The following is a 16,831-nucleotide window of genomic DNA, read 5'->3' as shown; positions in this document are numbered from 1 at the left end:
GAATTCTACATTTTTCTTATGTACGAGGAGCAAAGTATTACTAAATCACATTTATCACATCATATACAGGGTGTAAAATAAATGCATGGCCAAAAATGAGGAGGTGACATAAGGAGTAACCTACAAAGTTAGGTTACTTTGCTTAAGAATAATAAAATACACTTATACAGGGTGTAATATAAATGCATGGCCAAAAGTGAGGAGGCGATTGCGGACATCCAAATGAGTAAAAATGTTCCTATAAACATGGGTCCGATGCCGCTTCGTTTCCCAGATACAGGGTGTTCAAATGTCGAGTCCCTCCAATGGTTCACTATGGGAAAGCGAATGGAAATGTTGAATATTACAGGAACAATACAATCAAATTGAATGTCTATTCAAATACATTTACAGTAACATATAGACTGAAACTAATCAACATTTGAGGTTATTGGGTTGTCGTTGTTGCCAACCTGGTACAAAGTGTTATGTTTTCAAATAGCACTACACGTTCACACGTTAGCATATGATTGCTGAAATCAAAACGTTCCTGAACATGGGGGCAGATTCCGCTTCGTTTTCGAAAGATAAAGCGTCCAAGTGTGAAGTCAATTAACGGCTCACAATAGTAAACAACGGTTCATAGATCACAATTACTGCATGTTTCCAAAGGTAAGTAATTGAGAACGAAATTCGATGAGGGTCACAGCGTTCGTTTATACCACACATAAACTTCGGAAGACAGTGCCCCATGTTTACAAACGTTCTGATGTCATCAATAATATGCTAACGTGTGGACGTCTAGTGCTATTTGAAAACATAACACTGTACCAGGTTGGCAACAATGACAACCCAATAACCTTAAATGTTGATTAGTTTCATTCTATATGTTACTGTAAATGTATTTGAAGAGACATAATTCCATTTGCTTGTATTGTTCCTATAATATTGAACATTTCCATTCACTTTCCCATAGTGAGCCATTGGAGGGACTCGACATTTGAACACGCTGTATCTCAGAAACGAAGCGGCATCGGATCCATGTTTATAGGAACATTTTTACTCATTTGGATGTCCGCAATCACCTCCTCACTTTTGGCCATGCATTTATGTTACATAAGTGTATTTTATTATTCTTAAGCAAAGTAACCTAACTTTATCTAACCTGAAGTCAGTAATATGTAAGTTGGACCAGATTTCATACCCTTCCTTAAACTGATTCTGGAAGCTTTTTTTGTATGGACAAAATATGCGTTTACCGTTTGTCCTTTTGCCATGCTACTACACATAACAGAACGAATCTCATTTTCTCTTGACTTCGCACGTTTAGCTTCCCACTAAGGTATGGTTGGAAATTGTAATTGTTCTTGAAAGTTGACTCGTTGTTCCCACGTCAAGTAAGTTTGTGGTGGACAACATCGTGTCCGTGGGGTTTCTCCTACATTATCATTTCATCAATTCTTCCATTACCATTCACTTATCTTAATCATCTGTCTCCCTTAGTCTAAAGAGCATAATCGTGGGACGTTAAACTGAAATATTTCATTTTTTGCATATAGTTCTGTGAATTTTTAAAATTTTCCTATTTGAATTTTCAAGCGTCTTCGTCCGCAACAAAAAAAAGTTTGAATTAGTGTTTTCAAAATTCAAATAATTCCATATTCAAACCATGAATGGTTAAAAAATTTATTTAAATTAAATATTCAAAAAAGAATTACTGTTCGAATAACTTATTCAAATGACAAGAAAATCGTTACAGTTATTGCTCGAAGCAACTAGTTACCTTAGTTTTGCAAACAATCCTGTAATACTGATGCGGATTTTTAAATTTTCATGGTTCTCCGTTAAAAAAAAAAAAAAAAAACTTTAATTAGTGCTTTTACAATTCAAATAAATGTATATTTGAATTTATAACAACCATGATTTTTTTTAAAATATTCGTTATTAAAAATATTCTAACAAAACATTTTACCCATTTGAATAATTTATTCGAATAAACGGAAAATAGGTAGAATTATTATTCAAATAAGTGTATTCAATAATTTTAATAATATTCCACTCTGAATCAAACTCCACTCTGAACAATGAACAAAATAAGTTATATTTTAACTTAGAACACTTTTATAACTAAAGAAAAGAGTGAGAAAATCTACTGAATTATACTTACCCAGATGGTAGGATAAATCGGGCGTAGTTCCACCACGCGCCTTATATTCACTATACGCTTCGTTTGTAAATGCGAATACTGTGACTGTTCTTGACAGAAAATATCCTAAAGATCTATCTGCATCTAACAGTTTCCTGAACTGAAAAGATAAGAAAAAAAATAAAAATATGTTAACGCCTCGCTTAGTAAGTAAATACCATTTTATACAAGTACTTGTTAATTCCAGTAATATTAAGTAAACATACGGAGAAAGAAAATTTTAATCAACAGAAACAACAAAGCATAATTCAATTACAGTAGACTTGCGATTATCCGAGACAATTGGGACCAATCCTACCTCGGATATACAAAAACTCGGATAATACGGAGATCTGCTATTATCAGGTACACTGACCCCTTCCGTACGTAGAGAGCCGCGGTGGCTCAGTGGTAGAGCGTTCACATCTGGAGTGTGGGATCCCTGGTTCGATCATCGGTCACACCAAGTGAATTTTGCAGTGGACAAACACCGCGTGCGTGGGTTTCCTCGGAGTTCTCTCGTTTCGTCCCACTTTCTTCATTCCACCATTTCATTCATTTCTCATCATCACCGTCTCCTTTAGCCTACCTGGCATAATCGTGAGAGATCTGATTTGATTTGATTTTCCTTCCGTAAGTAGTACACATACTGTAAATGACAAAACATTTTTTATACAGGAATTGAATACCATACAAAAGATTATTTTTAAAAAAATAAAGTCAGTGAATGTTTTCTGGGACATCTTTTGGCCTCTACTTGATGCTACAATGTTGTAGCGATACACGTTGATACATGGCTGAACATGAAGATTTGCGATTTACTGGTTCCGTAACAGCAACTATGCTCGTCATGTCTTACAACTGCAATTTGCACTTTTTTTTTAAAGACTACCTCGGTTAATCCAGAGGTTCAGATAATCGGGAATCTACTGTATAACTTTCCTATGTTTGTAAACATTCTTTTTAAGAGGCCTAATCACTGCGAAATTAAAGTACCGCTAATTTTACAGTAATTATATGATATCTTCAAATAGATAAAAGATAATCGAAATGTGGAACAAGAGCGTCCTAGACAATATTATGTTGCATGAGGTACCGTTATCACGAGTCGCCTTCCATTTGCAGCCATTTAGAAACGCGAAAATAAATGCCGATTTTCTAAATGGCTGGAAATCGAAAGCAGATAAGTGAGTCGTGATAACGGTATCATATGCAAAATAATATTGTCTAGCAAGCTCTTATTCCACTTTTCGATTATCTTTGATCTATTTGAAGATATCACATAATTACTGTAAAATTAGCGGTATTTTAATTTCTCCGTGATGGGATCTCTCAAGGCTCTTCGATAAGCCCACACCCACTTTTATGAACTTTTGTAAATAGAGATGATGAAAAACATCCAAAAGGTAGAAAGTGAAACAGGAAGTATCTACAAAATGAGATTGAATAAACTGTTTTGAAACCTTTACTTACAAGTCAGAAATTTGAAACCTGGGTGGATTGGGTGCATAATTTATGATGTTCTAACAGTTGGGCACCCAATTTTATACACTATATGGAAGGTCTTGAAAGCAACTATTCGTTTGTTTAACAGCATTTTATAAATATTACCTGATTTATTTTCTAATTTTTTGGTATTTGTCATTGGCTTTAAGTTATTCAATCAATTAAAAAAAAAAAAAAACGGTGGTGAACTCAGTGAAAAGGCTCAAGGGATACTAGGAAAGTACCTGTAAAAAATTCCTTAAACTGACGCCAATAGATGGCAGAACGTTTTCCCTATCTTCTCAATGTATTTTTTTACGGAGCTATAATATTCAAAGTAACTCAAATTTAAGAGATCCAACATTCAAATTTTGCAAGAAGATAAATGAAATCACTAACGAGATAATCGTCCGTGCAGATATTATACATATATATATGGTATTTCAAAACAACACCGACAACGTTTGGGAGGTGATTCCTGACACTAAGATAAGACAAAACTATAGACTAACTTGGGTACACAAATGCTTCTTTTCGGAGTTATAGGCTGTCGAAAACTTCAAAAAATGAATTTTACAGATCCATAGCTCCAAAACTATGGGACCTATCGTAGTCGAGTCAAGACTTCACTTAGAAACTATTATGTACACTATCCAATAATACATGTTTGAGAATCCTAAGGTACTCGCGCAACCATTTTTATAGAAGTAGTGTGGATACGGGCATATAATTTGAACTACTCACCAAGTACCTCTATAAAAATCGTTGCGGAAGTACCGTACTGCAGGATTCTGAAACAGGGATATTTAAAAAAATGAAATGAAATCTTTGAGTTTTACGTCCCACGATTATGCCGGTTAGGCTAAAGGAGACGATGATGATGATGAGTGATGAATGAAAAATGGTGGAATGAAGAAAGTGGGAGGAAACGGGAGAACCCCGAGAAAACCCACGCACACGGTGTTTGTCCACCACAAAGTTCACTTGGCGGGGATCGAACCCGGGACCCCAAGCACCAGAGGTGAACGCTCTACCACTGAGCCACCGCGGCCCCCAACAGGGATATTTAGATAAGGCACATATTACCTGTAGTTCCTAAGTGAAGTCTTGATCCGACTGCGATAAGTCCTATAGTATTAGAGCTATGGACCTTTAAAGCTCATTTTCTTCATGTTTTCGGCAGCCTATAACTCCGAAAGGAAACATTTGTGCACCCAGGTTGGCCTATACTTTTCATCTTATCTTTGTGTAAGAATAATCTCCCAAACGTTGTCGGTGTTGTTTTGAAACACCTGATGTAATAATATATATATATATATATATATATATATATATATATATATATATATATGCTTCTGAAACTATATATATGCTGAAACTTCGTACGATAAAAATATCGACAGGGGACATTGTTTGAGATACTCTGCATTGCAATTAGATTAACAATCTTGTCAACCCAACGTCTTTCCAAGTGGAGACTAAATACTTCCCATTTTTTGTTACTAAGTAAAATAATTCAGATACCATACAGCGTGTACCCAAAGTATTTCCATGGAGTGTCACTAATATTTTCTTTGACTTTGAGATTATCCAAAATAATAATAATAATAATAATAATAATAATAATGTTTGACTTGATATTACTATATCATGGTTTAAATGAAGCACCTTGTAGTGCGGTATGAATCATTAGTGATCAGTTCGAAAACCGTGATTCAGTTCATAGAATGGAGACAATTCATTAACAATACGAATTGCGCTTTTATATCATCTCATTTTCGTACTGCAAGAAACGAGGAAGGGTTTCGTTACTTTCACCTCCAATGTCAAAATGTCAAACCACTGTAATCGATTTCATAAACACTAAGGCTTTTCCCATCATATACTGTATATTGTGACATCACGCCTCGCGCTTTGCAAAAAGAAAACCCCTTACTCCCGAGGCAACCCGCAATCATTATGCACTGTGCTGTGTTGCATAACATGTAGGCGTTCTGTAAGAAAACTAAACATCTTGTTTTCATTCTCGAACGGTATGATTTTGGGTAATTTAAAAATTACATTCTAACTCAAAAATGTGCAACCATCATTTAAGTGATAAGGAACCCACAGAATTATTTCCATTCGTCCTCGAAATTGAGACACTTTTGTCTTACTACTATGTTCTTACATGTCTATCCCCTGCGAAGTCCAATATATTCAAGAAAATTTTCTACGGATATGGAATATTCAAATAATATTGAATATAATTGGAAATGTTTACAAAAGAAGGAAAAAACATTGAAAGTCATTCAATGCAATAATCGCTACATTGAAGCCTGTTTTTCCGATGGGAGGCTTGAAGTGCTTCCATTGTTAGGTGTTAGTTAAATAATGTTGAATATTTTAGCAACAAAACCGATTTAAATGAACTGAATGAGCAAATTAAAGTTGTTTGAGTAACAGTGATCCTAATTTAAATTGAACCAAAAGTTAAGATGAAGGTAGCTTTTTATAATAAAACAGGCATTTTATTTTACATCATAATATTTAAGTATTTTATAACATATGCATTACATTTACGATGTTGGGAAGCTAGAATACGCCTAGTTAAGGTTACACAAAATTTACGCGAGTCCTACCAGAGTGTGGGTAATATCAAATGCATCTCAAGTCCAAAACATTTATTTAATTTTTAATCCCTACAATTTAACTTACGGTAGCACTTAATAATAAGTTATTTTAGCTGTATTGTAGTTTTCTAATGAGCTACGCTCTACCACCAATGTTTGGATGATTTTAGTTAAACCAGATAGGAATTTGTAGCATATGTTAATATTATACAGTAAATGCGTTCATTTCTTACTTAATGAATCAAATATTAAGTACATATAATGGTACATACAGTAGAATATGTACGTATATAACATAAACGCGAGATATCTGTCGTAATGAAATTATGACATGTTCCATTTTCTTTGAAGCTTTCCTATTATAGTCAGTACTTTTGCTCTGAAGACTAAAGCATTTATGTAAGTTCTTACTCATCGAACGCAATACTGCATTGCAAACATGTTGCAAAAGATTAACAAATGAAATGAAATATTTAATTTGTTGCTCCGTGGTTATGCCCTTTATGCTCCGTAGTTATGAATGATTAATGAAAGTGAATGGCCATGAAAAAATTGGTGGAATGAGAATCTGGGAGAGAATGGAATACCCAGAAAATTCACAAATAAGACGATACCCACCATACTATTATAGCTTGGGATCGAACTATGGACCATAAACAGTACATTTGCACTTGTAATGTAAACCAATGGCTTTAGAGTATGCTTTTTTTTAAATAAAAAAATCTGTTATGCCTTCAGTCATATACTAGCAACAAATGCAACTTGTCTTTAAATGGTAATTGTGTATACTTAGCTGTAGTGAACGGCTGCAATCTCTAAACCGGTTTAGTGGGTGTGTAATCAATAATTAATAATTACTCAATAATTACTACAAGATGCTTTAGTAATACTGCATCTAATAGTAACTATTGATGTCCATAGATGGTCATCTTTAATTGTTAATTTATTGTTGAAGGGTGTTTAATAAAACACCTGGCTGCTTGCTGATAGGCGAAAAAAAGTTGATTGTGGGTTATCAAGCAAATAATATTGTATGATGCCATTACAATAGGTTAAATTTAGGATTTTACATGAATTAACTAGAAATATACCTTTAAATTTAACAGTGTGTGCTTGTTTTGATATTTTTCATGTTTAACTAGAATGTTTTTTGTAATTTTTTGTTGTTCTAACTTTTTGGCGGGTGGTCCATGTAAACAGTCTCACGAGGTTCAAAATTAAACCCAGACACTAGAGCTCGGGTCAGCATACTATACAAAAACGTAATTCAAATCGTCAAATTGCAGCAATGTTGAAGATAGCGCTCAGTACTGTCACTAAAACGTTGATGAAAATAAAGGAAACTATTTTCTGTAAATCACGCCATGGAGAAGGTAGACCTCATGTTACGTCAGTTCGAATCGAAAAAAAATTATCCGAATATGCCAACTTCAAGAAGTTCTTCATCCAGAATGAATTTAAAAAAAAAAACTTCCACAAGACGCCAGAAAATTAGTTGGAGAGCTATTAGACGGCAATTGTTTAACGCAGGTTTGAAATCATACACTTCTGTTCACAAATCATCAAGGTTAAAATATTACGGATCATATGCATTCCTCAACCGATATATATATATATATATATATATATATATATATATATATATATATATATATATATATATATATATATATATATATATATATATATATATATATATATTTCATAATATAAATTTCACCATTCTAACACTTCATTGTTAGCTGCATCCAATGTCTTCAACATGGATGAAAATTAGTAGACTCACAGCATGGTATCTGCCACAGTAACTCAAACCACCTGTAATTCTGAATCAATAGCTACAGATATTAGGCTCTTGGTAGAATATGAGAGCTTAGCGTAACTCGAGGCTGTCGAAAGCCCTATATTCATTAAAATTTTAAAGAGAGATTTTCCGTACCCTCAACACTAGGTCGCTCGCTTCCGGTGCTCATTGATCTGGTGGTCATACAACGCTCGGAAGAAATCAAGACACAATGAATCCACGTAGAGTTCAGTTCGAATCTCATTTTGATTGCTACTTCCTTCCTTCGTAACACCTATGTTGCTTGATGCCGTAAACCAAATTACAAAATCAGGTACTGAGAAGATAGTCGATACTAAAGAAAATTGGAGTAGAGCTTTGTGATTGATTGCCAAATTTATCAGTTGCATGTGAAATCTTGAAATCACCACTTTTAAAAAATTTTCACTATCATATTTTCACTTCTTTTAAAAAATAACATCTATCCTATGTAAAAAAAAAAAAATCTATTGTCACTTGAAAGTGAAAAGATTGGGGAGAGAATTATCTTACAAATGAAAATCTCAGAAATTTGAATTTGTCATCTCAGAGAAAATATATAACTTTTCTCTATATTATAAGAAAATTAACAATAAAAATAAAGATATATATACATAATATATGCATATATACTATATATCTAAAATAAAGAGCTACTTATGTATCACAGTTTACATTTAAATCTATTATGTTAAAAATTGCGAACGAAAAATGCGGGAGCTACGATGTTATTTCTTTAATTTGCGTAAGACTGTCTATTATTATGTAGTCTCGGATAGAATCACTTGTTGGTATTGTGCGTCATTATACATTTAAATTTGGTTCCCAATCTTAATAAGACTTGTACTACTCACAATGTTTGGAACTAAATAAAAACTTTTAAGGGGTAAACAGAAAGGAGTGTAGCGTTGAATTTGATGAATACCCCCTCCTCTCCTACCACGTAGTGAGTGATGAAGTGCTGGTGACCCAGTCTCCGGTTGCCAAGGCAACGGAGAATGAGGTTTTCGTATTTCCTGGGTCGTCTCTATGCCAACGGGAGCCTCCCACACTATTTCCAACAAGGAGCATGCGCCCACTCAAGTTGTTCTATCACGAGTGAGGAACGAAAACAGTGACTTCATCACAACACCAGTGACAAACGAACAGATTCAAAGCCATGTACGTAGTTTGATCACCACATTGCTTGTCACTCAATTTATTCTCAGTTATGTGTGTCAACCTACGGGTCGTGATGTAGTTTTAGTTCGCAAGTAAAATTTCATGGGTTTATGACTTTCGTTTCCCAAATTGGCAACCTGTGTGCGAATTACTCAGGGATAAGTGAAAGGAAAATGCTCTCAATAGTATTACATGTCACGGCTGTAATAAATAAAAGTTATATCTAGGCAATACATAAATATTCTTTCCCTCTGCGATAGTATTGCTGCAGCAATAATTCAGGTTTTTTTTCTGTTTGTGTGTTCATACTAACAATATTTCTCAAAATACAAGAATAACAACTATTTTGTCACATTTATCCCCTCATAAAATGGTAAATATACATTATTCTCAATGTAGAAATATTTACACTAGTTAAATATAGCAGCCTAATATTACTACAAACAATACAATTGAAATCAGTATTTTGTAAATACTCGACAACAAATGGACTTGTATTCTATAACATTAAAAACTGCGTGAGTGAATAAATGAGGGGGGGGGGGGAGAGAAAAATTTGTACTAAGACATTGTACTTTAGTATAGTAATACAGAGCGTATGACGAGCAGTTGGAATAATTGACCACACATAGATATCTAGAGAGATTTAATTTGAATAAAAAGCGTGCGAACATGTTGCTATGGTCAAAAGATAAGAAGCAGCTAAGAGAAAATTTTGAGAATTGTCTCAGGAAACAGGATTTTCCACTCAGAGATAATTAATCTTTATGCAATAAACGAGCTACTATACCCATCGGAAATGAATAAATGTATTAATTAAGACTATAATTAGAAATGAGTCGAATGAAGCGTATATAAGCATCGTTTCATTATTAACGCATTTTTGTAAAAATGAATTAGATGTGCCAAAATATGTACAAGTTTTACAATAATCTGGTACACAACATACCTGTATACTAATACAAAGCGTATGAAGAGCAGTTGGAATAATTGACCACACATAGATATCAGAGTAATTTACAGGTTTTGCACAGTTACAATAATTTACTAGTTAAGTCATAGCTACCCGTATTCCAGTGGATAACTCTCGTGTTACCTAGGGAGATTTAATTACAGTACAGTAGTGTTGGACTGTTTGCAGCCACTTTCCTATCAGTTCCTCGATACTACGTCTTGTCTTTAGAGGCAAAGAATTCAGTCTCTGCTATATCCACCTCCTCTTCGTTGGTGAAGCATTCTGATTTCTGGAAGTACGCCATGGACCAAAATAGGCAGTAATCCGAAGAGGCAAGATCAGCTGGCGTGTATGGCATCAGTTTGATGCCATCAAGTTCTTGTATTTTTCGTTGCGTTTTCGAGCCGAGTATGGTTTTGTGACATCCTATTGCAGCAGAGCGCGCTTTCGGTTCACCTTTAGATGACCTTTAGATATAAAATTAATTCTAACTGTTTGGAATAAAGGTCAGCGTTGATAGTACGGTCGTTAGGAACGAATTTGGAGTGAAATACCCCCTTATAATTTCCGCTATATACAAAGCATGACTTTATGTGCGAAACGGTCCTATTTCACGATCGTTTCTGAAAGTTGGCACTTGCTCAACAACTGTTCTTGCACATTCGGATTTCAGAAAAACACCCACTTTACGTGGAATGAAGAAGTTGCTGTACTATGGTTCAATGTATTTTCCCCTTTTCTACGACAAATGTTTTATGTTGATGCCGCAACGTTACGCCCGAGTTTGAATTCATGCAGTAACAGTTCACATTGTTTTGCACTTGTCGCCACTATGACTAAACATGATGCAGTGGCGGCATTAGGGTTAAACAGTCTACTTGCTGCACTACCTATTGAGCCAATTTGATCTTGTGCTTAACGATTGATCACGGCGTGTACACTCGTTTCTGTTTACGTTGTTGAAATATTGTAAGATTTACGGATCACTGTTGTATTTCGTAGATAAACTAAATGAGAATGTTTTAACACAAGAACCTGACCATATGACATAAGGACAGTGTATTCCTTTATGTTTATATCGACGTAATTATTATTATTATTATTTTGAAGTCTTATGCCACCTTTTGTCCCTTTTACTTCGTTATATCACAATATCACAACGCCTATGGTACTTCAACTTTCACAACCTACAATTAATATCATTTCATGCTTCGACAGCCTTGCCTAATTCCTTGATTATTCGTCACTCACCCCCAACCTGATTTCAAGCCACAAAAGTAAGCCAGATAGAGGTCGAAACTGCACGTCATAAGACTGCTCAAATATATGAGATTTGAGGAGGTATCTGGAACAAAAACCTATCTTCCACTTTTCACCTCTTACTTCTTCATAATCTAAAAGCATTTTCGGCTCCTCAACCTCACCTAAAAGCTTAAAATAGATCCTATAGTTCAAGATTTGATTATTCGATACGACAAATTTGATAAATCTTTCTTCCTAATTATATGCCTTTAGTTCCATTGGACAACGAAGAAAATAGGAACTTCAATCAATAACACAAAAATTACGATTTTTATTATAATTGCACTCGGTGAAATAAAAGATAAAACAATTTTAAAATATTAAATATAAAAATAACCATTAAACTCTATCAGGCTGGTTTCTTTTTTTTTTTTTTTTTTTGTACTACACAATATTTGACCCAGTACATGGGCACAGGTATTTTATTTGATTAATTATTTCATTTTAAGATTCCTTTATTCATTAATATACATTCCTTTATTCATTAATGTAGATTCAATAAGACACATTTCAGTGTAGCTTTTGTGATTTTATTAAGTTTCAACCTGACATTAAAATGAATACCACACCCATACGTATATACACGGAACTCCTTATATTGAAGAAAATACGGCTTCTTAATAATAATTTGATTTGGTACATGTATATCTGCGTTAACTTGCCATATGCTATATCCTGTGACCTGGAAAATCCATGGAAATACATCTTTTAACATGTTCAAGAGGATAAAAGGACGTCGTCAACATAAAAGGAAAGGGAAAAAAAACTACGTAATCATAGCAGAAAAGCTGCACTATAAACGGGCGCAGCATCAGCTCCTTCACTTACAAATCGTACATTTCAAGTCTCATGAGGGAACTAGTAATCTTCAGCAGTGACTGACATAGCACACAAGTGATAGGAACTGTGACACCAAAATAAGTTCCTTGGCGAGGCTCCAAGAACATTCACGTGGGCGAACGGAAACCACTCTTTAACTGCTACAATTTTCTCATCCAAAAATTCTTATAGAATACATAGGTGTGAGGGAAGAAGGGAGAAGGACTCACATATTTCACAACGCAAAACAGAAAACTATTTTGAGAGACAAGTGAATCTCGAAAGGAAAATGGGATGAAGAATCACGGTAACCAAGAATAAGGAATGTAGAACAATCAAGTTTATCGCGTTACATGAATTCATTTCCAGAAGAAGAATATTCAGCCACCAAGAATAATCTCTTTAGTTTTAGAAATATCAGAAGCTACACTTAATTCAATTCTATGCAGCTTGCTGCGAAGTAACAAAATTTTCAAAGAGAAATGCATAAGCTAACATTATGTTGCATTAAATATATAATAATGAGACTAAAAGTATGTGGACAAGCGTAGGTTATTTCTATGAGATAGAATACGTACAAAATTGATTAATAAAGCCTATATAGCAAAAACCATATAGGGAAATGAATACGCTAAAGAGCAAGTAAAATAATTCACAACTTGACATCGAAATAGGGAGATATAGCGGAGCGTTCATCTCTGGCGCTACAGTCTCAGATTCATCCCACGCCATGTGAGTTTGAGGTGGACAACATCGTGTCTGTGGGTTGTACCGGCGTTCTCCCGTTTCATTCCACCAATTCTTTCACAATCAGTCACTTTCATTAATCATTAGAATAATAATTGTTTAGAATAATAATCATCATCAAAGGATATTATCTGATGATTATTATTATTCTGCCATTATTGGCAGGTCATTTGCCACAGCTGAGAAGTTTCCATACTCCACGGTCTTCCGCTGACCTCTTCATCTTCACGTACGATCTTTCTGTTTTTATATCGTCCATTAATTGTAGTCTCCTTCGCCCTCTCCCTCTCTTTCCTGCCACCATACTCTCTAGCAGGTCCCTCATGATACACTTTCTTCTCAGGCAATGTCCCAACCAGTTTCTCTTCCTCTACTCTATTGCTTAGAATAATAATGGGACGTAAAACTATTAATTGCGTTGCATTCATTTCAATTTCATATCGAAGTATATACTAGACTTTGTAGCGTTCCAAACTAATTTCATATTACTCCGTATCTAATTCTTCATTTACTCATTAATTTGGTGATGTATTTTTATTATTCTTTCATATTTGTGCATGTGTTCACATGATTGACTTATTTATGCCCATAGATAGCCCTTAAAACGAAGTGATTGAATTTTCTGTGTATTATTATTATTATTATTATTATTATTATTATTATTATTATTATTATTATTATTATTATTTCTCCTTGTGATAGAGGTTAGGTCTAATGCATTACAACATTTCTTTTAAAAACATCTTATGTGGTATTGCAGCAGTCATTAAAACTATTGTTTTCATTATTCACAATGGTTAAACCAGAAAACAGGTAACTAACCTAAGTGCTACAGCTAGTAAGAAATGCACTCGTAAATATGCCAATACATAATGCTAGCTTGAATTTACTACAGCTAAAGCAGCTAAAGGACAAATTACGAAATATGTTCAAATTTGCTTTAGTATTGGAATACAATTGGTTAATATTTGATTACAATTCATTTTGAACTCATTTGCAATTGCTCTCTTAGTGAACCAAAACGCCTAATATATATATAATCTTAAGTTTTATACAGTACAGCAGACAGCATTCATTAACAGAGCTGATTTTTCCAAAATAGTATCGAAAGTTTATATATATATATTATATATATATATATTATATATATATATATATATATATATATATATATATGCGTACAGATTTGCCAGTAATATTTGCATAAAGTGTATGTGTGTCTCCGTTAGTAAAGGACAAACAACAATCTGTTAGTTAAAGGTCTTCACTACAACGAAATTAAAGTACCGCTAATTTTAGAATTTATCTGTAATATCTTCAAACAAATAAAAATATTTGAAAAGCAGAAACGTAGTGACCATTTTGCATGTGATACTTTTACCATAATTCACTTACCTGCTTTTGGTGCCCCCTCCCCCCAAAGCTAAATCTATCTACAGTTGCAAATCGAAAGCAGATAGATGAGTTGTGATAACGGTATCACATGCAAAATCGTATTATCTAGTTCACTACATTTCTGCTTTTCGAATATTTTTATTTGTTTTGAAGATATTACAAATAAACTCTAAAATTAGCGGTAATTTAATTTCACTGTAGTGAAGACACTTAACACTGTATTTTGATACAAACACAGTAAATAAATAAATTCTTCCAGCAAAATAAAAACTCAAAATAATTATTGACAACGAACGACATATTTTTTATATCCAGAAAGGTTCGGTTTTTTAATCGATTTTCTCGAAAACTTCACATGTGAATTTACCAACTTCTTCAGGTCGATGTGATCTGTCGACTGATAGGTGACTATATGTGGACAATAATTTAGGTAAATAAAAAATTAAAATTTAAATGTTGCAATGATAATTCTAGGCTCTATCTCATTAATCATACCGTCTATCACAGGTAAGTCTTACATTACATATGTCTTGCTAGTATTAGTAATGAAAAGCTTAATTAGAGAATACTTCGGTATCAGTTTCACTTCAATAAATGGCATAGTTCTCCATTTCAAATTACAAATTTATAATTGTTTTCTCTCAATTTTCTCGAAGAAAAAAAAAACCGCATTTGTTTTTACTACACTCAAACATGTAATTTTGTCCAGCTCCGTAATACTAGGATCGAGGAACAAGAGACCGGGACGGGTTTCGTGAACTGAGATTCGACTACATTTTCAAGATGCATGTTCTTTTTGCCAGTATCGCTCATAACGCGCTCATTTAATGACAGTTTCTGAGCATAATGGCAGGGACGTAAGACACGAACTTAAAAAAAAAAAAACTGAAAAAATTGAAAACAAATAGGTAAAGAAATCAGAATTTATTACGTATATGATAGATTACCAAGAAGTAACATGAACAGTTAATTTTCATTGAAGAGTATCTGCGTGATTTTTTAATTTATTTTATTTTATTTATTTATTTTTTTTTAAAAAGCTCAACGCGAATCAATCCCTTTAGTTGAGATATTGGGGAAATTTACAGATATCATTTCGCAAGTTAACAAAGCGATGTTAACGTGTTCATGGATATCTTGAACCATGACCGAATTTTTGTAAACAGGATATTTTAAAGGTATTATTTTACAGAACATCACAAAATCACTGTCAGGATTATAACTTTATGATAGAGTGTTACGGTTGTTGAAAACTACAAACACAAGCATATGTTGCGCTATTCTCTTTAGATTACAATTCCTCATGAAATCACGGACATCAATCACAATTTTTTCTTGTAATATGATCTTGATTTTTTCCTGAATCAATACAGTTTATCGTATTCGTTCTTTTGTCACAGGTGACTTGTAAGTACCAAAGACTTTACATCCCACCCTCACAATAGATGGAGTATGACATCACACGTCTTTACGTTAAGGTTTTGATAATCCCAATCTCTGTTAACGAAGTAACCTTAGGAAGAGAAAGCATACGAACACAAAGCATGAAGGCTGACTGAGGCTGTCGCTTGTAACATGTTAAAGTAACAGTCAAAACTGAGTTCTCAGTTAATGTGTCAACTTAACTCGCAAGAAAGTGAAAAATAAGGTCTAATTACAAAACGGCAAAATCACAACTTTACACAGGATCATGCAACTTATTGAAACGGAAAGAAATTCTTCAGGTTTTAGTCCTACTTCCTCAGCTTGGTTCGGCTATAAATACGTCCATAAACTAAGTAACTCAATCGCTGGGGTCACCTTTATGCTATTTTGTTCGTTTAGAATGATAATCGATATTTAATATCAAAGCATTTCTGATGTTTATATTATTATTATTATTATTAAAAAGATGCATTATCTGGTATGTTGAACTTTCCAAGACAAATTTAATAACATTATAAATTTATTTTTAACACTCTGTGACAGCAGACTGATCAGACCTTTAACGAGGAAGGAAGGATAGCTCATTTTATATTTATTTATTTATTTTTTAACGAGCACCAACAAATTAAGGATGAAGAAGATGCGAACTACATTCGTTCTCTTGTCCTATTTGTACCTTTCAAAAGGATAGATCTGATATGTCTATCATTCCCAATGTTAAAAATACAAATGCAATTACGTATTAGAAATGCGCTTGCGATCGTATTCTTTTTACATGGGTGAAAGTCACAAGACATCTACGCACACACACAGAAAGATAAAGCTTTATACGATTTTAGACTCACTTCAATTGAATTTCATTCCAAAATGGTATTGTAATGACGTCAATGATGGCTTTTTCTTGATGTAGCTTTGCTTTACTTCCGCCGCCAGCTAGCACAGAT

At 33.8% G+C, this 16,831-nt stretch overlaps 1 protein-coding gene across 2 annotated transcripts in view; it reads right to left on the bottom strand.

The window, feature by feature from the left end:
- Fas1 (fasciclin 1 Fas1 domain-containing) overlaps positions 1 to 16,831 on the bottom strand; it is a 550,235-nt gene that overhangs the window by 104,629 nt on the left and 428,775 nt on the right. For both annotated transcript variants that reach the window (XM_081749115.1, XM_081749116.1), the window contains exon 2: positions 2,147 to 2,285. In XM_081749115.1, coding sequence (XP_081605241.1) covers positions 2,147 to 2,285 — 139 coding nt within the window. The remainder of the gene's footprint in view (positions 1 to 2,146; positions 2,286 to 16,831) is intronic.

This window comes from Thermobia domestica, chromosome 2, assembly GCF_964235325.1.
Source record: "Thermobia domestica chromosome 2, izTheDome1.hap1.1, whole genome shotgun sequence".
Classification (NCBI taxonomy): domain Eukaryota; kingdom Metazoa; phylum Arthropoda; class Insecta; order Zygentoma; family Lepismatidae; genus Thermobia; species Thermobia domestica.
The sequence above is the reverse complement of the archived record's forward strand: the minus strand, read 5'-3'. Positions and strand labels throughout refer to the sequence as shown.